Source organism: Eutrigla gurnardus (genome assembly GCF_963514095.1).
Source record: "Eutrigla gurnardus genome assembly, chromosome: 7".
Classification (NCBI taxonomy): Eukaryota; Metazoa; Chordata; class Actinopteri; order Perciformes; family Triglidae; genus Eutrigla; species Eutrigla gurnardus.
Window position 1 is genome coordinate 617,501 of NC_139921.1, and position 23,494 is coordinate 640,994.

Below are 23,494 nucleotides of genomic sequence, written 5' to 3' on the forward strand. Positions count from 1 at the left end.
TCTGCTCTGAGCAGGACGAGCTGGACTTCCTCATGGAGGCTCTGATCATCAGGTGAGACATTTAGACCATCAACAGAATTGTGTCTCTCTAACGGTTTCTGATCCGGTTCCCTCCTGCCGTGTTTCTGTCCCTGCAGTAAGTTCAGCCACCAGAACATTGTGCGTTGTGTAGGAGTCAGTCTGCAGGCCATGCCCCGGTTCATCCTGCTGGAGCTGATGACCGGAGGAGACCTGAAGTCCTTCCTGAGGGAGACCAGACCCCGGCTGGTAGGACACACTGCTCCATCGCTCTCAACTGTCATCTAATAGTGCATTTCTGCTTTCTGTTTCCTAAAGTTCAGCAGAATTTAACGAACTGTGATCCAAGCTCCATCAGTCAGACCTCCAGTTCTGATGTATCCAATAATATTGCATTCTGGGTATTTGTCTTCTTGACCAGGAGCACCCGTCCAGCCTGACCATGGTGGACCTTCTCAACGTGGCCAGAGACATCGCTAAGGGCTGCCAGTATCTCGAGGAGAACCAGTTCATACACAGGTATGCAAGAGTGCAGAACCAATAACGCATCGGCATCAACAAACACAGCCCATGATCATAAAGGATGTCTGGTATTCTGCCGTCTTATATTCCTCCTGAACAGAAAAACAAACAGTACACAGCTCATATGCATATGGATACATGCAAAGGAAAACAAACACAGTCCACATTCATTCCCTGACTTCTACTCTAAATGATGAGCTGCCTCCGTCCAAGCCTGACATATGGACTCAGCATGCCTGTTGCCTTTCATACGATGGCAGAAAGGACGAGGAGGAGTGGAGCGGCAGAGCAGCCAGATGGGGCAGCCGGCTTCTTTATGGTCTGTATCCAAGGCACGAGCCCCCTTCTGGATCCATATTCACAGCTGTTGGTGAACCACAGGATGTGACTAAAGTAAAATCCGTCTCTTGTCTCGCTTGACTTGACCCGCAAATATGTCCTTCATGTCTCGGAGGAAAGATAAGTACACGTCAGAAAGGGAAAAGGTCAAAATAGCTGCCACTATTACAGCAGGTGAGCAGGCCTCCTTCTTCCCGTCTCTCTTTGACTTATTTGGAATTGGCCAATGACAAACGAGGCCTATTAAACCCCGTTTGCCCCGACGTGGCACAGTAAAGCCCCATCAATCCATCTAATGGCCGCCGCTCCTCCGGAGGCTCGTGGGCTTCTACACATCCCGCTCTTCTGCCTCCGCATCTGTATTAAAATTCATCCCGACACTGTCCTTGAGGCTAATTTCAATTTTTATGGAGGTGTGTTTACTCAGGGTTGAGTAAAGGGCAGGTGGATGAGGTAGGCTTCGCTTCTCAGCGCTGGATGATGGGAGCGCTCTCCGGTTTAATTACACGTTTCACGCCGGCTGAGAATAACTTACTCTGGCTTTTGTTTTTCTGTGCTTTTTAGAATTTACACTTTCTCACTCCCAACTCTTCAAATAGGGCAGCTTGTGTGGCGGTACATTCTGCTACTACTCTGTTTCGGACAAGATTGAGGTTAAAATAATGTTCGTAACATAAGTTACATGAGTTAGGTGCGTTACGCAACTTAAAATAAGTCAACACACGGCACATAAACATAGCTCCTCCCTTAATACGACTTTGTCTTGTACTCTGGTCATAATTACTTTGGCCAACAGGGGCAGTCCTACTAAACGTGCATTAGAGGGGTGTCATGGTTGGCTTGGTTTGTGCGAATGCCTTGATTTATCTGGTGTTTTTGGGGTGGGTCGGGGTCAGTTACTAATGTTACTCTTACATGCCTTTATTTTACAGCAGGGTTGCTACTCATAGTGGAAGTTCAGCTGAGGAGAAGCACACTGCTGAGGAGAGTCGGGCAGTTTAACCTTAAAACAGGCTCGTAACAGAGATTGTTCTTGAAGTGTTGCAGTGAAACTGGTCTTTAAGCTGCACTTAACATTTGCTGTAAATAAGGTCTGTGAGCCGGTTAATATTGTTTTAATAACACGTCCTTCCCCGATGCCCTCAGCTAGCAGTCTGTTAGCTGCCGCCGCCTTTCAGGGCTTGTCCTCGCCAACGAGCAACACACATCATCAAGTCATTAAACAAGGAACTACTTGGATTCAGCTTCAGCACTTTGTGGAAAAGGAATGTGTTCAAGCGTTTTAAACCAAAACTAATTTGAGTACTTGGATTGGGAAGCAGATGGATGCCCTAAACACATTTGTATTTCATAATAATTTATTTCACATCAAATTTGATGTTGCACTTCATTATCATACACTATATTGCCAATAGTATTATATATTGCCAAAAGTATTCAATTCAAGCAGAGTCAATCACTACAGACCTCCAAACTTCATGTGGCCTTCAGATTAGCTCAAGAACTCTGAATGCTTCAGCAGACCAAGAGATGTTGGACAATTCCATGCTCCCAACTTTGTGGAACAGTTTGGGGATGGCCCAATCCTGTTCAACATGACTGTGCACCAGTGCACAAAGCAAGCTCCATAAAGACATGGAGGAGAGAGTTTGGTGTGGATGAACTTGACCGGCCTGCACAGAGTCCTGACCTCAACCAGATAGAACACCTTTGGGATGAATTAGAGTGGAGACTGAGAGCCAGGCCTTCCCTCCGACATTAGTGTGTGACCTCACAAATACACTTCTGGAAAAATGGTCCAAAAGTCCCATAAACACACTCCTAAACCTTGTGGAAAGCCTTCATCTGGTGCAGTGAAGTGGGGCAACCCCCCTTAATAGCCCCCCGTTCAGATTTCTGAACTTCCTTATCCTCATTGTGTCATTTCACATCCCAGTTTATCAGTGTTTCCTTGTTGAGTGTTCAGAGTGTTTCAGAGTGTTCAGTGTTCAGAGTGTTCAGAGTTTTTCAGAGTGTTCAGTGTTTCAGAGTGTCCAGAGTGTTCAGAGTGTTTCAGAGTGTTTCAGAGTGTCCAGAGTGTTTCAGAGTGTTCAGTGTTTCAGAGTGTCCAGAGTGTTCAGAGTGTTTCAGAGTGTTCAGTGTTTCAGAGTGTCCAGAGTGTTCAGAGTGTTTCAGAGTGTTTCAGAGTGTTCAGTGTTTCAGAGATTTCAGTGTTCAGAGTTTTTCAGAGTGTTCAGTGTTCAGAGTTTTCAGTGTTTCAGAGTGTTCAAGTGTTTCAGAGTGTTCAAGTGTTTCAGAGTGTCCAGAGTGTTTCAGAGTGTTCAGTGTTCAGAGTGTTCAGAGTGTTCAGAGTTTTCAGAGTTTTCCGAGTGATCAGAGTGTTTCAGAGTGTTCAGTGTTCAGAGTGTTCAGTGTTTCAGAGTTTTCAGAGTTTTCAGAGTGATCAGAGTGTTTCAGTGTCCAGAGTTTTCAGTGTTTCAGAGTGTTCAAGTGTTTCAGAGTGTCCAGAGTGTTTCAGAGTGTTCAGTTTTCAGAGTTTTCAGAGTGATCAGAGTGTTTCAGAGTGTCCAGAGTGTTCAGTGTTCAGAGTGTTCAGTGTTTCAGAGTGTTTCAGAGTGTTTCAGAGTGTTCAGAGAGATTTCTTGTCCCCAGTGTGCTCCTGTGTTTAGTGTGATGAGGAGCAGCGTGCTCACAACATCACTTCTAAGGATGTTCAGACAGTTGGATGCTTGGGGAGCAGAACGCTGCTCTCCATTCTTTTCCCCAGATGGAGTCAAGCGTCACCATGTAAACACCTGTATCTTCTAACCAGCCAGTACAGTGCAAATATGACTTTTGCCTGGAAGCAGCGTGGTAGTTACAGTGAACTCCAGATCGCAGGGCTGAACGTCTGGAGGTGTCTCATGGATCGCTCTTCTAGATGCAAATATACGACACGGCTGTGTAAATGTCAGCGTTCAAAACCTCTGACTCCTATATACAGCAAAGTTTACTCCCATCTATAGAAGGACAACGGAATATGATAGATATTACTATGAAACATTCTACGGAAGCCCAGAGGGAGCAAAACCAACACAAGCTCTGGAGAGGCCTTTTAAAGTTACCTGCAGGCCACCATAGTAGTAAAGGGAGTGGGGGTAGAGTTGGGTGCAATCTGCAACCCGACCACTAGATGTTGCTAAATCCTACACACTGCTCCGTTATTACTCACATAATTCAGATTGACAGTGTGTGGAGTCTCCATCCAAGCAGTGACCTGACATTCTATCGGATTCTCCTCTTTCAGGGACATCGCAGCTCGGAATTGCCTCCTGACCTGCAAAGGGCCAGGTCGCGTGGCCAAGATCGGGGATTTCGGGATGGCTCGAGACATTTACAGGTATGATTCAACCACGTTGTTACATGTAGCAGCCAAGACCGCCCGGTAAAGATGGTTGAGACCTAGTAAGCTCAGAAGAACCACATGAAATGTATTTTTGTAAAACGTATGTGGGAGAACATCTAGTGCATATAAAGTTATATCAGAATCAGAATCCAACTACTTTTATTCAACATTTACACAGAATAAATAAGCAGGATGTATTATCTGTAGCGTTAGATGAGCCGAACTGCTGCTGCAGAGAGAATGATCCCAGATCTCCTCACCCACAGTTATTCATTAGAAACCACCCATATGAAGGTTTTAAAAACAACACCAGGATTATCCAGAGACTGTATAGAAGAAGTGGACGTCGTCATGGTGACGTCATCTGTTGGTTTGTGAAGTACGGTTTTTAAACCTCGAGTTTGGCATTTTGGCCGTCACCACAACCAGTGAAGGAAGTGACCATATTTGGACTGTGGAGGAGCGACAGGTGGATCTGATGGACACAAGCAGAGCAGCAACCTTACTGGTTCTGGATCCATCTGGATTCTGGAGTGAAGCTGCTAACAAAGGCTGCATTTCGGATCGCATGCATTTGCGCCTATGCATGCACGAGACTTGAGAGGATCCGCCGGAACTCGTCATAAACACGTCAAGTTCCCACCACGTCAAGTCGGACACAGGTGCACTTCACAGACTTTTTTTTTTTTTTTTTTTTTTAAACTTTATTAATAATTGTATACATAACAAAAACTGTCGAGCCAGGGGAAACTTCACGGACTTTGCAGAAAGGATATGGCCTGCCCAGTGGCGCTGGCTTTCTTCGTCGCTGACGAATTCGAGCCGAGGCATTTGAAGTCCCGTTGTTGACGGAGGCTGAGGAATTTTCTCACGTGGGAAATACCACGTGATAATTCTAACCAACTAGGGCAACGTTGAGGGGAGTGTCTTATGTCCGCACTTATTTGAGACCATCTGCACAGAAAAGCATGCGGAGGGAGGTACCCTGGAGATCCCGCAAGTTTTTAAAGCCATGTGACATGTCGCAAAGGGAAGTTATCACCTGACATTTTTATCCCAGAATGCCTTGTCTTGCGAGGCAAATGCATGCGCATGCATGATTGGAAACGCGCCTAAAGTTAGCTTCATAATAAGGTCAACTTCATCAGATCCACCCGTCACTCCTCCACAGTCCAAATATGGTCACTTCCTTCACTGGTTCTAAAGAATCCAAGACGTTGAGGGCCAAAATGCAGAACTGGAGGCTTCCCATCCCGAGTCCACGGTGTGGACCGAGGACTGACGTCACCATGACGACGTCCACCTCCAGTGCCCATTCCTTCCCTTTATTATCATTGGTGCAATTTATTTTTAACTGCGTGGTCATACGACATACAATATCATATATTCTCTTATATATTCTATCATAATAGAAGAGACAACAACAACAACAACAACAACAACAACAACAACAACAACAACGTGATTGAGAGTGTCTGAGTGCCGGTCTCGGTTTCTCTCTGTGGTTGAGATGGTAAACCACAGATCCCAGCTGTGGAAGTGTTTCTGTTCTGCGTCACACTGATGCCTCCTTTTAATCTACGTCAGCTCATCTGTGGCCCCCGACGGCATCTCATTGTTCTTTGCTCAACTTTTTAATGTAGCTATAGCCACCGCAGTGTCACACGACACTATTTAAATCAACGCACAATCCGGCAGGGAAATCTGCCTCTCGTCTGGTGAGGAATTAGAGCGGGGGAAATATGTCACAGCATTCGTCAACGCAGCGTTTTCAAATCAGCCGACGGAAAGTCACACGAGAGCAAAGTCACTCTCAGAGCATCCGGAAGAGTCTGCAGCAGGATCCCCAGGGAGCAGTGGAGCGCCTGATTTAATCGCTGATGTCAGTTGTTCAGGTGCCCCGACGTGATATTCTTTCATCTCCCAGCCTGGAGCCGAGGTTGCCGGGCCTTTTATAATAATCCTTGTAATTATTTAGAGAGGGAGGGAGGATTGTTGCCGTCGGTGTTTCATGCTGCCGTTCCACCATGTGGCCCTCCTGCTATGTGACGTGGGCCGCGGCAGGGGACCGGCACCAGGCTTAATGTCAGCTTTTTATATTCTGGGAGCAGAACCACAGGCAGATTCAACGGACTGTCGCGCACTAATTCCCTCATGCAGTCTGGTACGCATGCTTGCACACGGGTTGTTCGGCGGTACATAAAGGCCGGGTTAACAAAAGCTGCTGGCGAGTCCTCGTCCCGGGAAAAAGCCGCCACCATAAGGAGGAACTACACACACACACACACACACACAACCAGAACCGCTACCAGCCTAGTCCTGACCCTAACCTTAAACCAAGTCTTGACCCTAAACCGCCCCGACAGGAACAAACAAAGGTACGAGGCTCCGTCGTGTCCTCGCTGCTGCATGTTCAACAAAGCAGCTCCATCTCTTACTATTACATCTGGCTTCTAAAGCTTCTTTATCCTCCACACACACACACACACACACACACACACACACACATAAAACAACCCTATTTATACTATAGATTGGAGTCCGTATTTAAGCCTCCCTAATCTGCCGCTCAGCTTCCAGTCTGTATCGGTGTTAGCTCCAGTAGTAAATATAAGGCCATGCTGTGAAAATGGTCCATCCACTGATGGGGGATGATCAGTCTAATCCCTCAGTCCTTTTCAAATATTCCAGCATGTTCTAATAGGCCGATAACGGACTGTGTAACAATGTACACAGGTTCCATGTAGTCGGGTAATCTTCGGGGGCTGTCACATGACCTTGGTTGCCTCCCAAGGTCACATGCAGCATCAGAATAGGCCGCCACCCATCAGAGCATCTCCACGCACCACTTGAGAACTACCTTTGCAAATGCAAGCCAATCAGAGCAGACGAGCTTTGTCGGGAGGGGGCCTTAAAGGGACAGTCGCTAAAACCACAGACTGTTTCTGAGAAGTGGACGTCGTCATGGTGATTCCATTGTGTGAATGTGAAGACGGAGGAGGGTTCGATTCCCATCACTGAGTGGATGGTTTGTGTGACTGCCCTGCGATGCCTCGTAGCTAATAAAGTAGATACGTTTAGATCTAGCATATCCTCCACACTCATCTGTACTTACTGTTCCCCAAATGACCAATGACTTAAGTTGATACTTTCTCGTCCTTTCAACCCCCAAACTTAACATCACACAGCAGAGACGTTTCAGTACCGACGTCGGCCGGTGACGGTTCAGCTAATAAGCTGTGGCTCGGCTACATTGGTTTTAGCTCCCTGGCACAAGTTGTACATTATTTTTGGATTCAATTTTCCAGTTTGCTTTTAAGGCATGCAGAGCTCCGGCTTCTTTTAGCAGCAGTTCAGACGCTTGTGCCCCTGGTGAGTAAGAGCACAGCTTGAAATCAGTTTGAAATCCTCCTCGACTAAAGAGCGACTAAAGACAAGATGCGATGGGTCATGCAGCCGAGCCTACAGGCTTTGGAAGCCATATCTGAGGAGTTCAAGCTGCCAAAGCCACATCGGTTTTTTCTGTTGTTGTCCCATATTTGATCCAAGCCCTATTATTCATTGCCACGCTGCTTTTGAAGTGTTTGCCATTCTTGTCTGTTCTGTATTTTGTGGTTTTGTTTCTAGCTGGTCTTTGAAGGACTGCTGCCTCCTAATTTTCCTCACTAGGCCCAGGGATTTCAACTGGCAACCTTCCAGTCACAAACCCGCGCCGGCTATATTGGGCGCCAGGGTGGGGGCTGGGTGGGGGCCAGGGCGGGGCCAGGGCGGGGACTGGGCGGGGCCAGGGCGGGGACTGGGTGGAGGCCGGGCGGGGGCTGGGCTGGGCCAGGGTGGGGGCTGGGCTGGGCCAGGGCGGGGGCCGGGCGGGGGCTGGGCTGGGTGGGGGCTGGGCCAGGGTGGGTGCCAGGCGGGGGCTGGGCAGATAAGGACTTCTTAGAGGGTCTCAACATGTAAGGAACTGAGTGTGTGGTTTGCATCGGTGGGCTGATACGACCACTGACAAACTGGGAATGAATTGCTGAATGTTAGATTATTTTTTCTGCTTCTTTCTCTCCCCCGCCTGCTTGGAGGGCAGTGCTGTTGCCATGGTGACGGTGCTGCAAACTGCAGATGCTGGTTTTAGTTTTTTTTTTAACAATTGTTCCCTCTTTAATTATCAGTGGGCAAATAGAACACAGTATCTCTATATGAGCCACATGCTGAGTCATAAAACGTTGTGCTGTGTGTGTGTGTGTGTGTGTGTGTGTGTGTGTGTGTGTGTGTGTGTGTGTGTGTGTGTGTAGGGCCAGCTACTACAGGAAGGGGGGCCGAGCCATGCTGCCGGTGAAGTGGATGCCCCCGGAAGCCTTCATGGAGGGCATCTTCACATCCAAGACGGACACGTGGTGAGAACCCCCGTCTGCAGGCCTTGTGAAGACCAGACCCTCATTGTGACGTCCCCCTTTTGTTTGTCTTCCTGTCCTTCACATCCTGAGCCTCATGTTTTATTCTCATTCCTCGTCTCATGTTTATAAGTTAGACATGAAGGTCCTCAGTCTGACTGCCGGTCTTCCTGTCCCCGGTACCTCCGCAGGTCCTTCGGGGTTCTGCTGTGGGAGATCTTCTCGTTGGGCTACATGCCATATCCGAGTCGCAGTAACCAGGAAGTACTGGAGTTCGTGACCAATGGCGGGAGAATGGACCCCCCTAAGAACTGCCCGGGGCCGGTGTAAGTGCAGCGACATGATCCCACATGAGAACATAAGAGACAGAAGGATGCTCACATGATGCACCCAGGCAGGAACATAAGGGGCTCTGTGATTGGTTGATATTGACATGAGAGAAACCACAGAATCACATTTCTCTCATGTTTTGAATTTAGAAGAAATGGTGGAAGTTAAAAAGCCATTTCTACGTCACATCCTATTCTTCTCTCACATCTTCACACCTTCAGCTTTGCAGCTTCCTCTTCATCTCTTTGTAACTGGATATTCATCGATTGGAAATAAATCAAAAAGCACTGTGGTATTCTATTCCTCTGTTTATTGGAAGCAGCAGCTACAGTTGGAACCATCTCATCCATGTCCTCTTCTCCGCCCGTTTAACACCATCACTCACACCCGTTATTCAGGAGATGTTGTCCAAATGTGTTTCCGTAGGTATCGCATCATGACTCAGAGCTGGCAGCATCAGCCTGAAGACCGGCCCAACTTCTCCACCATCCTGGAGCGGATCGACTACTGCCTGCAGGTACCCGAACCCAGAGCTCGGTTTGATGTTATTTATTACTACTGTTATTATACTGTTATTATTACTTTATTTAATAAAACTCCATGTCAGTATGTCAGAAAGGATCACTCAAGTATCTCTCTGCTGAACGTGATGTATTTCAGAGTGAAAAGGGATCGGCAGGCGGGACATTTACTTTCATGAAAATATTCACCATGACTTATCCAGCAAGACTGGATTTTATGAGATGATAATAAATAGATTTAAATCATATTATAATTGAATTATAACTCAAATAATGCTAAATATATTTTTAAATTATATTATAGTATGATGGAAATTGTAATCTGATCTCTAGTGTGAACATCCATAGTGGTCACCCTGAAACCTACAGCTGTGCTCTCTTGGTGCTCCGGTTCCCAGGACCCTGATGTGGTGACCATGCCCCTGCCTGTCGAGTACGGACCCGTCCCCGAAGAGGAGGAGCGGGTCCCTACGAGCACCGATGACCCCTCAGCTCCCACCGTGCTGGTGAACGCCCCGGTGCCTGATGGGGAGGACCCTCAGCCGCCCCCCTCCTACCCGACAGAGGACAGCACTGCCGAGACCAGCACAGCACTGGAGGCCAAAGCCCAGACTTCAGCCCAGTCCCAGCCGTACCTCCACCAGCACCAGCAGCCTCACACGCAGACCTCCATCACCATGACAACCACCAACACAGCCACCTCTCCAGTCACCCACGTCAGCACGCAGCCCAGCCACGAGGGGGGCCACATCAACCTGGCCTTCACCCAGGGCCACGCACCTGAGAAGGAGGCCCACAACGGGAAGAGCACCAGTCTCTGGAACCCCACATACGGCTCGTGGTTCCTGCAGCAGAGGAAACAGCAGCAGCAGAGGCAGGGGGGCGTGGGGGGGGCAGGAGGCAGTGGCGGCAGGGTGCCTGGCGAGGGGCAGGAGCACGTGGGCCGGACTGTGGCCGAGGTGGCTGGGGCGCTGGGTCTCCAGCACCCTCACAAGCAGTTCCAGCAGCACCAGATCCTGCAGCAGCACCAGATCCAGCAGCAGCACCACCTCCAGCAGCAGCACCAGATCCAGCAGCAGCACCAGCTCCAGCTGCTGCACCATCAGCAGCAACAGCAGGGTCTCTGCAGACCACTGTTGCCCCCACCACCACCTCCTGCCGTCCAGTCGCCCCTGCTTCTAGACTCCACCACCTTGCCCCCGGCCCCCCTCTACAGACTGAGACGATTCCCCTGTGGGAACATCGGCTACGGTTATCAAGAGCAAGGCCTGCCTCTGGAGGCTGCACACGCCAACGTGCACGCCAACGTGCACACTAACGCACACGCCAACGCACATGCCAACGCACACGCCAACGCCGCTCCTCCACCGCCTCCACCCCAGCAGGGCATCACCATGCCCCCCTCAGCAGCCCACCAGAGGGGGGCCTCCTTTCCCACCTCAGTGTCCCTGGGCCGGTCGGGTGTGTCCGAGGACAGCCGCCCCCTGCTGGTCACCATGGGGACAGTTCAGGACCCCAGGATGCCGAGGATGGAGGGCCACAACGCCACCGTGCTTTAGCCCAGCTGCCTGCACCGCTGGTCTTTCTGTCTTTGGAGACTGTGTGTTCAGGACACACAGCAGGAAACACTGTCTCACTTCACCCCCGCCTCCCATCATTTTGGTTTCTTCCTCCAGTTCTTGCTAAAAACAGAGCTGGATGAGTCCATCAGGCTTTTCCCACAAGAAAGTGTTATAATGGATGCTAAAGCACATCAGAAAAGGTAATCAAAGCTTGGGCAGGACACATGTAGAGTAAAAGCGAGTTTTCAGAATTTAAAACAAATATTTTTTCAATGCTGGATGGTGACCGAGTGAGAGTCCTGAGAAAGAATGAGAGTTTACGGCCCAGGAGGACCTTCGTCAGTGTCCGACAGAGAAGACATCCGCCATGTGGTCATCCATATTTTGCCAAATTTAAGACTGTGTGACAAACTTTGAGCAGTTGAGGTCGCGTGAGTCCGTTCCACCACCGAGCCCTCCGTGTTCCTTCAACACGTCCTTTTGAAAACAGACTGTGTGCTCATTAACAGACTCATTTTTTAAGAATATTACAGAATTGGATACTGGATTACCAGAGACATTTATTAAAAAAAAAAAAAATACTGGAAAAATGTGTTGATGTTTGCTTGCCTGCTTGTTTATTTATTCATTTGTTTATTTATTATTTGGAAGTGGCTCTATAAATGATCATGATCATGCTCCTTCCAACATAGTCATTTCACACCGACTGGTTTTAACTTTTTAACTGAAGGGATTCGTTGCACCCAGAAGCGGTCGATCCTAAATATCCCGAGCAGTTTGTCTGAGCTGATGAGACCCAGGTCAGAGATTCATCCCTCACATCCTCAACTGAAGACGAGCAGCACTTTATACAAGTCCAGATGTGTATGGAGTTGCCTTTGGTCCTTTCATGTTCCTGATGAAAGAGTCGAGCTTTGTGACGGTGAAGCGGAGGCCTTTTCTTTTTCCAATAACCTTTTATCAATTCATTTCTTGTTGAAAACGGTTTCTTCCCCCCTTCTCTGTCTGGATATGGAAACACGGTGGATATTGCTGAATCATTTTAACCTTCAAAATCAGCATCTCAAAGCACTCTTCGTTACTAAATTTGCATATTTTTTATCTTTTCTATTATTGGATGACTGTTATGGAATACAGATGAGTCTGAGTGAAAAGTTTGAATGCAAACCGCTTTACTTCACAAGCGAGTGAAAGCCGAGACGAGTTTGAGTCTCATTCCGCTCATTTTCATGAATGGTGTCACAACTAATGGGCTTGTTGTTCCACTTTAAAGGACCCTTCCGTAGAGTTTATCTGTGGGACGGCACTGAGATTCGGGGGATGTCAGGTTGGTTTTTATGCCTTTGCTTGACTGTTTTTGGCGATCATGTCAGTCCTTCTGCTGTGAAACGGCTACGAGCTCATGTGGGTCACGATGCTTGACGCCGGTGAGATATCGGCCAATGAAGCGTGTTTCGTCTCTGGTTTCCTGTGTTAAATGCATTCATCCAATCACTACTCATCGCATCATTCGATGTTAAAACACAAACTGAACTGCACCTGTAAATGTTGTAATTATAAAGCATTGTACTATGGCTCTGGTAAAAGCTGTAAATTGCCCTTCAGAAGACATTCGCCAAATTAATAAATTACTATATAATAACTTTTTTTTTGCTTCTTTCTACTGCACTCTTGATGCCAAGTTAATTAGATTAATTGAAATAGGACATTATAATTCAGTGATGACATTTTGAAGCACACACACACACACACAGTCTTAACGCTGTTTATTTGCCACGTCTTGTCTTATTTTCGGACTGTAGAGGTTGTTGGCATCACAGACGATTGTTGACACAGAGGCTTCGGAAAAAGCCAAGACGTGGGGCTCGTTAAAACGACGAGGCTCGCTGAGCACCGGCTATTTGAACTGTTATTTAGAATGAACTTTCAGCCTCCATACAAAACCCTATTCAAGACTTTAAGAGGAGACGTTGGACTCAGTTTACATGATGTCCTCAACTGGCCTCGTTTACACTATTGCATTTTTAAAGTGTTTTATTTGACATATCCAACCAAATCGTTACTGCAGCCTTTATGTTGTTTCTCTCTACATTATAACATTCACAGCGTTAATACTATGAATTTGAGTGTTTGTGAGCGCCTCGTCTCAGCGTGTCGTGTTTCTATTTAGCGGTATGTGGTAGGCTGAGACTGCCATGTTCCACTGTAGATTTGATTTATTGCTGCAGGAGCCTTTGTGCTTCTTATTAATAGTACGTGATTTACTGCCCCGGACTTGTCCTATTACAGGAACAAGTAAGAAACAGAAAATAGAAAAGAGATGTATCCAACTGAAAACTAACAGACGGAACAAAGAAACAAGATAAAAGAAAATATACTAAATTAATTGTGTCATCATAGATTTGTTTTACAAATACAAATGCAGCTCAATAACTAGCGGGACTTCTTTCAGAGAGTATAGGAGAGCAGACACAACAGAAGACTATCGACGTTACAACATCGAAGAGGCACTGGTTTTCACCGATGCTCAGTCTGACTGAACCACAGCCAAGCTACGGAGCTCCTTTGTCTTTCTCTACACTAGTGATCTCACTCTACACTACACTAATAGTGACCTCACTCTACACTACACTAGTGATCTCACTCTACACTACACTAGTGATCTCACTCTACACTACACTAGTGACCTCACTCTACACTACACTAGTGATCTCACTCTACACTACACTAGTGATCTCACTCTACACTACACTAGTGACCTCACTCTACACTACTCTACTAGTGACCTCACTCTACACTACACTACTAGTGACCTCACTCTACACTATACTACTAGTGACCTCACTCTACACTACACTACACTAGTGACCTCACTCTACACTACACTAGTGACGTCACTCTACACTACACTACTAGTGACCTCACTCTACACTACACTAGTGACCTCACTCTACACTAGTGACCTCACTGTACACTACACTATTAGTGACCTCATTCTACACTAGACTACTAGTGACCTCACTCTACACTACTAGTGACCTCACTCTACACTACACTACTAGTGACCTCAATCTACACTACACTAGTGACCTCACTCTACACTACACTAGTGACCTCACTCTACACTACACTAGTGATCTCACTGTATACTACTAGTGACCTCACTCTACACTACACTAGTGACCTCATTCTACACTATACTACTAGTGACCTCACTCTACACTACACTAGTGACCTCACTCTACACTACACTACACTAGTGACCTCACTCTACACTACTAGTGACCTCACTCTACACTACACTAGTGACCTCACTCTACACTACACTAGTGACCTCATTCTACACTACAGTAGTGACCTCACTCTACACTACACTAGTGACCTCACTCTACACTACTACACTAGTGACCTCACTCTACACTACACTACTAGTGACCTCATTCTACACTATACTACTAGTGACCTCACTCTACACTACATTACACTAGTGACCTCACTCTACACTACACTAGTGACCTCATTCTACACACTAGTGACCTCACTCTACTCTACACTACTAGTGACCTCCCTCTACACTATTACACTAGAGACCTTACTCTACACTGGTGTAGAGACACAATCATGGGAATACAACCCACAATACATTGGAACCAGAATGATTTTCTAAACCCAATAACAATGCTGACCTGGCGAACAGAGGGTTCATGTAGGTACAGAGAAGGAAATTAACAAATGTCTGCGGCTGGGACATGAGGAGAGGTGGACGCTAATTGTTTTTGTGGAGGTTAATGCAGCTGCTTCCGTTCTAATCTGCGAGGAGAACTAAAGTGTCACTTCTCTGCTGAACAAACAGATTAGTATTGTAAGGAGGAGGAAGAGAAGGAGAGAACAGGCAGAGACCCCCGGACTGAAGGCTGCAGGCAGTTTAACATGCAGCGATTGTATAGATCTGAATTATTCTGCTACAGCCACTACATCGATGTTTGGGATCTGGCTAATGGACGGAAAAAAATTTAACTAAAATCACTTTAAATCAATTTTGTGTCGAACCACTACAGCTCAGTTTGGTGCTGTGGTGTAATGAGCAGGATTATGCACAGCGAGCTGGTCATTATTGCACATAAACCCTGACAGGGTGGATGGAGAGCCGGCAGGATTATCTGGGCTGGAAACATGGCTACATGTTGAGGCTTGTGCAGCTGCCAAGACGATAGCAAACTGTGTTCCTCGGGTGGCGGTGGCGGCAGTGGTGGCAGTGGCAGCGGCGGCGCTCTCCATCATGTTAAACAACAGACTGCAGTCCTTCTGGTCCCTCTAAGATCGTCTGTCTCCCATCAGGGATCAACTGGATCCTGCAAAGTGAGCAAAGTGCTGATGCTGCAGCTGAGCACTTACCAACTTCAGCTCACGTTAAACGGCTGAAAACAAAGCGTTTTAAAACAACATGAGGGGTTGGGAGTCAAGCAGCGAAGCACGGCGTCACAGGGAAGCCCATCCATTCTCCCAGTCAAGTTTAATAAGCATGTTTCTCTCACTGGGTTTTCAGACATCACCTCTCTGCGTGAACACGTCATTCACATCAGCACCAACACTATTAGCAACTAGAACTTGGTTTCTCCTTTTTAGAACCGCTTTCTCTATAAATAGCTATTAGAAGCGACATTCACAATGTTAAAAGTGACTATTAACACCAAGGAAGTGGTTTTGTGCCACCAGGCCTTCGGCCCACATAAAGTCTTCATATAGTTTAAGGATTTCAAAGCAACTCATTACACAGAATCTAAGAAGTCATAATGTGAAAGACTTGAGAACTATTCTTTCAGCAGCTGTGCTTCAGTTCATCCACCTGGATGTAGTAAACGCTCAGCTTGGTAACATGTATGAGCAGCAGCAGCATTAACAGCAGCATTAGCAGCAGCATTAGCAGCAGCAGCATTAACAGCAGCATCATTAACAGCAGCAGCATTAACAGCATTAACAGCAGTAGCAGCAGCATTAACAGCAGTAGCATTAACAGCAGCAGCAGCAGCATTAACAGCAGCATTAACAGCAGCATTAACAGCAGCATTAGCAGCAGCATTAGCAGCATTAACAGCAGCAGCAGCATTAACAGCAGCATCATTAACAGCAGCAGCATTAACAGCATTAACAGCAGTAGCAGCAGCATTAACAGCATTAACAGCAGTAGCAGCAGCATTAACAGCAGCATTAACAGCAGTAGCATTAACAGCAGCAGCAGCAGCAGCATTAGCAGCAGCATTAACAGCAGCATTAACAGCAGCAGCAGCATTAGCAGCATTAGCAGCATTAACAGCAGCATCATTAACAGCAGCAGCATTAACAGCATTAACAGCAGCAGCATTAACAGCATTAACAGCAGCAGCATTAACAGCAGCATTAACAGCAGCAGCAGCAGCAGCATTAGCAGCAGCATTAACAGCAGCATTAACAGCAGCAGCATTAACAGCAGTAGCATTAACAGCAGCAGCAGCAGCATTAACAGCAGCAGCAGCATTAGCAGCAGCATTAACAGCAGCATTAACAGCAGCAGCAGCATTAGCAGCATTAACAGCAGCAGCATTAACAGCAGCATCATTAACAGCAGCAGCATTAACAGCATTAACAGCAGCAGCATTAACAGCATTAACAGCAGCAGCAGCAGCATTAACAGCAGCATTAACAGCAGCAGCAGCAGCATTAGCAGCAGCATTAACAGCAGCATTAACAGCAGCAGCAGCAGCATTAACAGCAGCATAAACATGTAACCGTTTCAAAGTGCTTGTTTCATTCTAACTCCCAGAATGCAACGCTCCTCTTTGCACTTAAGGAAGCAGAGCGAACCTCGTTTTAATTCCAGTTACCAGACTGAATAAAGAGTGAGTTACGCAGAGGGGCGGTCAAATAAGAATAGTCTTTTATTTTCTTTCTTACAAATGTTATTTAACACTTAAATGCATCAGGTCAAATCCCTTTCTCACACTCACACTTCAAATTATATATATATATAAATATATATATATATATATCCTATCAGTACCACGCTGGAATCCACTGAGCTCCTGAGAGAGATCCATTCTTTCACAGACGTTTGTCTGCATGCCGAGGTGCTGCTTTGATACACCTGTGGCCATGGAAGTGATTGGAACACCTGATTTCAATCATTTGGATGGGTGAGTGAATACCTTTGGCAATATAGTTATAACATATATAAATATATATATATTTATATGAATAGCGGAAGTGCAGGAACCCGTTGGCGGTGGAGTTTGAATCCCCTTCTGCTGCAACACAGCTGGGATGGTGGATCCAGATAATAATATGTGATGTTTATCTCAGAATGAGATTTGAATTGTGGAACGCTGACAGACAGAGATGATCATGGAGACGTTCTGCGTCAGATATCACATCAGAACATCAGACAGTCGGTTCTCACATACAAGGAACTGGCCTCGCCGTCGGGTACAACAACTACACAGAAGGAAGAGATGGCATGGAAAGGAGCTGGAGAGACCGGAGATATAGCAAGGGGGCCGGTGGGGACTGTGGTGGTGGTGGTGGTCTACACCCCTTAGATACAAGGAGGGTCACTGTGGTGGTGGTGGTCTACACCCCTTAGATACAAGGAGGTGGACTGTGGTGGTGGTCTACACCCCTTAGATACAAGGAGGGTGACTGTGGTGGTGGTGGTCTACACCCCTTAGATACAAGGAGGGGGACTGTGGTGGTGGTGGTCTACACCCCTGAGATACAAGGAGGGGGACTGTGATGGTGGTGGTCTACACCCCTTAGATACAAGGAGGGGGACTGTGGTGGTGGTGGTCTACACCCCTGAGATACAAGGAGGGGGACTGTGGTGGTGGTGGTCTACACCCCTTAGATACAAGGAGGGTGACTGTGGTGGTGGTGGTCTACACCCCTTAGATACAAGGAGGGTGACTGTGGTGGTGGTCTACACCCCTTAGATACAAGGAGGGTGACTGTGGTGGTGGTGGTCTACACCCCTTAGATACAAGGAGGGTGACTGTAGTGGTGGTGGTCTACACCCCTTAGATACAAGGAGGGTGACTGTGATGGTGGTGGTCTACACCCCTTAGATACAAGGAGGGTGACTGTGGTGGTGGTGGTGGTCTACACCCCTTAGATACAAGGAGGGGGACTGTGATGGTGGTGGTCTACACCCCTTAGATACAAGGAGGGGGACTGTGGTGGTGGTGGTCTACACCCCTTAGATACAAGGAGGGGGACTGTGGTGGTGGTGGTCTACACCCCTTAGATACAAGGAGGGTGACTGTGGTGGTGGTAGTCTACACCCCTTAGATACAAGGAGGGTGACTGTGGTGGTGGTGGTCTACACCCCTTAGATACAAGGAGGTGGACTGTGGTGGTGGTCTACACCCCTTAGATACAAGGAGGGTCACTGTGGTGGTGGTGGTCTACACCCCTTAGATACAAGGAGGTGGACTGTGGTGGTGGTCTACACCCCTTAGATACAAGGAGGGTGACTGTGGTGGTGGTGGTCTACACCCCTTAGATACAAGGAGGGGGACTGTGGTGGTGGTGGTCTACACCCCTGAGATACAAGGAGGGGGACTGTGATGGTGGTGGTCTACACCCCTTAGATACAAGGAGGGGGACTGTGGTGGTGGTGGTCTACACCCCTGAGATACAAGGAGGGGGACTGTGGTGGTGGTGGTCTACACCCCTTAGATACAAGGAGGGTGACTGTGGTGGTGGTGGTCTACACCCCTTAGATACAAGGAGGGTGACTGTGGTGGTGGTCTACACCCCTTAGATACAAGGAGGGTGACTGTGGTGGTGGTGGTCTACACCCCTTAGATACAAGGAGGGTGACTGTAGTGGTGGTGGTCTACACCCCTTAGATACAAGGAGGGTGACTGTGATGGTGGTGGTCTACACCCCTTAGATACAAGGAGGGTGACTGTGGTGGTGGTGGTGGTCTACACCCCTTAGATACAAGGAGGGGGACTGTGATGGTGGTGGTCTACACCCCTTAGATACAAGGAGGGGGACTGTGGTGGTGGTGGTCTACACCCCTTAGATACAAGGAGGGGGACTGTGGTGGTGGTGGTCTACACCCCTTAGATACAAGGAGGGTGACTGTGGTGGTGGTAGTCTACACCCCTTAGATACAAGGAGGGTGACTGTGGTGGTGGTGGTCTACACCCCTTAGATACAAGGAGGGGGACTGTGATGGTGGTGGTCTACACCCTTAGATACAAGGAGGGGGACTGGTGGTGGTGGTGGTCTACACCCCTTAGATACAAGGAGGGGGACTGTGGTGGTGGTACACCCCTTAGAGGGCTGGTTCTCTGGAGTCAGACTGCTACTGCAGCAAACTCCCTCCTTCAAACGTTCATATTTCCAACTCAATCAGGCGGCATCGGGGGACGCTTTCTAACCCAATCACTATCGTCCTGAAGGGGAGGAGACCGCCAGCTGGAACAGCCATGGAGGGGGGCGGAGGGGGATGGAGGGTGACAGAGGGGGATGGAGGGTGACAGAGGGGGTGGAGGGTGACGGAGGGGATGGAGGGTGACGGAGGGGGTGGAGGGTGACAGAGGGTGACAGAGGGGGACGGAGGGTGACAGAGGGGGTGGAGGGTGACGGAGGGGATGGAGGGTGACAGAGGGGGTGGAGGGTGACAGAGGGGGTGGAGGGTGACGGAGGGGATGGAGGGTGACAGAGGGGGATGGAGGGTGACAGAGGGGGTGGAGGGTGACAGAGGGGGTGGAGGGTGACGGAGGGGATGGAGGGTGACGGAGGGGATGGAGGGTGACAGAGGGGGATGGAGGGTGACAGAGGGGGTGGAGGGTGACGGAGGGGATGGAGGGTGACGGAGGGGATGGAGGGGGATGGATGGTGACGGAGGGGATGGAGGGTGATGGAGGGGGATGGATGGTGACGGAGGGGATGGAGGGTGACGGAGGACTGACGGAGGTCGCTGCTTAATTAAATCCTCTTCATAAACAGTTTTGAATCAACTTCAATGATCTGATCATCATGACGACCCTGAACAATCCATTTATCGTTTCAACATAATCAATACACACGTGCACACGCAGGAGCGCACGCTCACATGCACCCAGTTCTGGGATCAGAAACACATTCAGCCACTTGATTTATTTTATTATTCTGATCAATCATATTGATTGATATAGCTTCTCAGATTAATAGTGCAGTGTTCTACGTCTGAAGACTTTCGTTCTCACAATTTAAAGTTCATTTTTATAAAGTGCTTTCTTTGCTTACTAAAGGTCTCCAAAACTAAATCTAGCGTTTCTGTTGATAGGTGGAGTTATTGTTGTAGTAATATATATATATAAAAACTAGAATGAGTTCAGATCTCCATGTGGTCCCTGCAGGCCTCAGCCGTGTTCATCCACCAGCCGAGAGCCGTTGATGCCACGGTAGGTGATGCGGCTGGGCCGGACCAGCACGCCGCGGCCGGGCCGGCAGGTGAAGTAGCGGCGGCCGCCCACCGAGCCGTCGTTCTTGCCCCCGGGGCTCCGGAGCTCGAGACCCAGCCAGAGGCCCGGGGCGAAGTCCGTGGTCCCCAGGTAGCGGATGTAGGCCATATCGTTGGCACTGCTGAGCAGGACCTGCATGCCCACGTGGAGGCTCGCCGGCCCGCTGGACCCCCCCGCGCCCCCAGCGACACCGAGGGCGCCCCACCGCCGGCGGTGAGGGTTGGACCGACTCCTTTGGTTTGTTGAGGAAATACAGCAAAAAAGACGTATGAGCAAAGCAGAGCGAGGATCTGTGAGCAGGAAGACTGATGCATGCTGGGTGTTCCACAGCTTCCTGTCACGCTTATCAGTATTGATTTGGGGGGGGGGGGGGGGGGGGGGTGCAAACCACACCTGGTAACGGGACTTCTTCTGGTCGTCTCTTTTGGAGGGGCGATGGCCGACAACGTGCTGAGACTGCGGCGGATCGTCCCTGCATCACAAGGGTCGTCACTAACAATGACATCACAAGCATTCGCCGCATGATGGTGCAACATCTCAAATACACCTCAGTCAACGCCGTAACGGCCCAAGTCTCACCGCTGAGAGGAAGAGCAAGCCGCGAGGAGGAGAGCTCCGACAGGCAGTCCACCGATCCGTGGATCCTGGAAGAGAACCACATGGTGAGAGGGCCCCCGGCCACACCTGACCTGATCCACACCTGACCCCACCTTAACCTGACCCCGTCCACACCTGACCCCACCTTAACCTGACCCCGTCCACACCTGACCCCACCTTAACCTGACCCCGTCCACACCTGACCCGGTCTACACCTGACCCCGTCCACACCTGACCTGGTCCACACCTGACCCCATCCACACCTGACCCCGTCCACACCTGACCCCACCTTAACCTGACCCCGTCCACACCTGACCCGGTCTACACCTGACCCCGTCCACACCTGACCTGGTCCACACCTGACCCCGTCCACACCTGACCCCACCTTAACCTGACCCCGTCCACACCTGACCCCACCTAAACCTGACCCCGTCCACACCTGACCCCACCTAAACCTGACCCCATCGACACCTGACCCCACCTTAACCTGACCCCGTCCACACCTGACCCGGTCTACACCTGACCCCACCTAAACCTGACCCCACCTACACCTGACCCCGTCTACACCTGACCCCGTCCACACCTGACCCCGTCTACACCTGACCCCATCCACACCTGACCCCACCTTAACCTGACCCCGTCCACACCTGACCCGGTCTACACCTGACCCCACCTAAACCTGACCCCATCTACAACTGACCCCACCTAAACCTGACCCCGTCTACACCTGACCCCGTCCACAACTGACCCCACCTAAACCTGACCCCATCCACACCTGACCCCACCTAAACCTGACCCCACCTAAACCTGATGGAGCCCCCAGCATTCTAAAGAGGTACTGATAGAGCCCCCACCGGTCTAAAGAGGTGCTGATGGAGCTCCCAGCAGTCTAAAGAGGTACTGATGGAGCCTCCACTGGTCTAAAGAGGTGGTGATGGAGCCCCCACCAGTCTAAAGAGGTGGTGATTGAGCTCCCACCGGTCTAAAGAGGTGGTGATGGAGCCCCCACCGGTTTAAAAAGGTGCTGATGGAGCTCCCAGCAGTCTAAAGAGGTGGTGATGGAACCCCCACCGGTCTTAAGAGGTGGTGATGGAGCCCCCAGCAGTCTAAAGAGTTGGTGATGGAGCTCCCACCTTTCTAAAAGGGTGGTGACGGAGCTCCCACGGGTCTAAGAGGTGGTGATGGTGGTGATGATCTAAACAGGTCTGGTCTCCAACATGCTGCTTCACCTTCTCACGGAGATTTGTATTTATGTATTATTGATCAAGCTCTCAGAGACCTGGTTGAACTGAATAAGAAAGATAACATGAACAAAGCAAAAGCTTTGCAGTGAAATATTGTTTCTCATTAATAGAAAATCATTTACCAATATGTCCAACACGGCTCCGCCCATAATGTCTGCATATGACACAACCTTGGTTCTTTGACATTTGATTTGATCTTTATTTTTCTCAAATACAAAGTACAATATTTACATGACATAAAATACAAAATAAAACAAAAACATGAATAAAATCATTCCGGTTGGAGGAGGGACAGGAGGAAGCTCGTCATGTCCTGCCCCTTCTTCACATCGTTTCATTTACATACAGCTCACATCTGTGTGAAAAATAGATCAGTGTGTCATTATCCAAATCTACATATGAGCTATATATTTAGTATATTCAAGATACAAAATATATACAGTATTTGTGTCTTTCAATGAAGTTGTTTTGTCTTGCATGGAACTATTTTCAAGGATCTCTGAGAACTGTGGCAACAAGGATACAGGTCTACAATAATTATAGAATAATATATATAATAATTATAGAAAGGTGATTTTTGTTCCCCCCAGTTATGAATGACAGGTTACATACGTGAGTCAATGGATCAACAATTCCTCAATTTCTTTCTTTTCTGTGTAAATGTCAACATCGTCCCCATCAGTGGAGGTTTCGTCCATCATTTTCTTTTCCTCCACCGTTCCCAAGGACATGGAATCAACACACTATCTCAGAACATTAACAATAATAGTAATATTTCATCCATTAGCTGGTTTAGGGCCCACCTCAACATCTGCATAAGCAGATTTACACTAACTTCACTTCTTTCAAATCAATGAAAGAAAATCAAAGCAAACAATTAAACTCTAAGGACGAGAGAATCGAACTTTAACTTTTTTTTTTTTTCAGTGTCAAAGAGGGATTTTATAACGAGCTGTCATCGATACATCCCAGAATAATGATGTGCCTCAAACTGTATTTAAAGAAATCTTGCCTCACATAGTTAGTCAACTTTCTGACTCCTGATCTGTGCTCATTATGTCGTCACAACAGCAGAAATGAGATGAACCTGTGCATTACCACAC

General features: G+C 48.3%; 2 protein-coding genes across 6 annotated transcripts in view; one reads left to right on the forward strand and one right to left on the reverse strand.

The window, feature by feature from the left end:
* The window catches only part of alk (ALK receptor tyrosine kinase), a 413,707-nt gene extending 401,014 nt beyond the window's left edge, over positions 1-12,693 (forward strand). For both annotated transcript variants that reach the window (XM_084013902.1, XM_084013903.1), the window contains exons 22-29: positions 1-52; positions 138-267; positions 440-537; positions 4,166-4,258; positions 8,551-8,652; positions 8,841-8,975; positions 9,406-9,496; positions 9,899-12,693. The exon at positions 1-52 is cut by the window's left edge and continues 13 nt beyond it. In XM_084013902.1, coding sequence (XP_083870028.1) covers positions 1-52; positions 138-267; positions 440-537; positions 4,166-4,258; positions 8,551-8,652; positions 8,841-8,975; positions 9,406-9,496; positions 9,899-11,059 — 1,862 coding nt within the window. In that variant the 3' untranslated portion in view covers positions 11,060-12,693. The remainder of the gene's footprint in view (positions 53-137; positions 268-439; positions 538-4,165; positions 4,259-8,550; positions 8,653-8,840; positions 8,976-9,405; positions 9,497-9,898) is intronic.
* A 7,189-nt stretch (positions 12,694-19,882) lies between these two features.
* LOC311016297 (CAP-Gly domain-containing linker protein 4) overlaps positions 19,883-23,494 on the reverse strand; it is a 49,003-nt gene continuing 45,391 nt past the window's right edge. For all 4 annotated transcript variants that reach the window (XM_084013904.1, XM_084013906.1, XM_084013907.1 and 1 more), the window contains exons 13-15: positions 21,130-21,194; positions 20,944-21,022; positions 19,883-20,782 (exon numbers count right to left, since the gene is read on the reverse strand). In XM_084013904.1, coding sequence (XP_083870030.1) covers positions 20,449-20,782; positions 20,944-21,022; positions 21,130-21,194 — 478 coding nt within the window. In that variant the 3' untranslated portion in view covers positions 19,883-20,448. The remainder of the gene's footprint in view (positions 20,783-20,943; positions 21,023-21,129; positions 21,195-23,494) is intronic.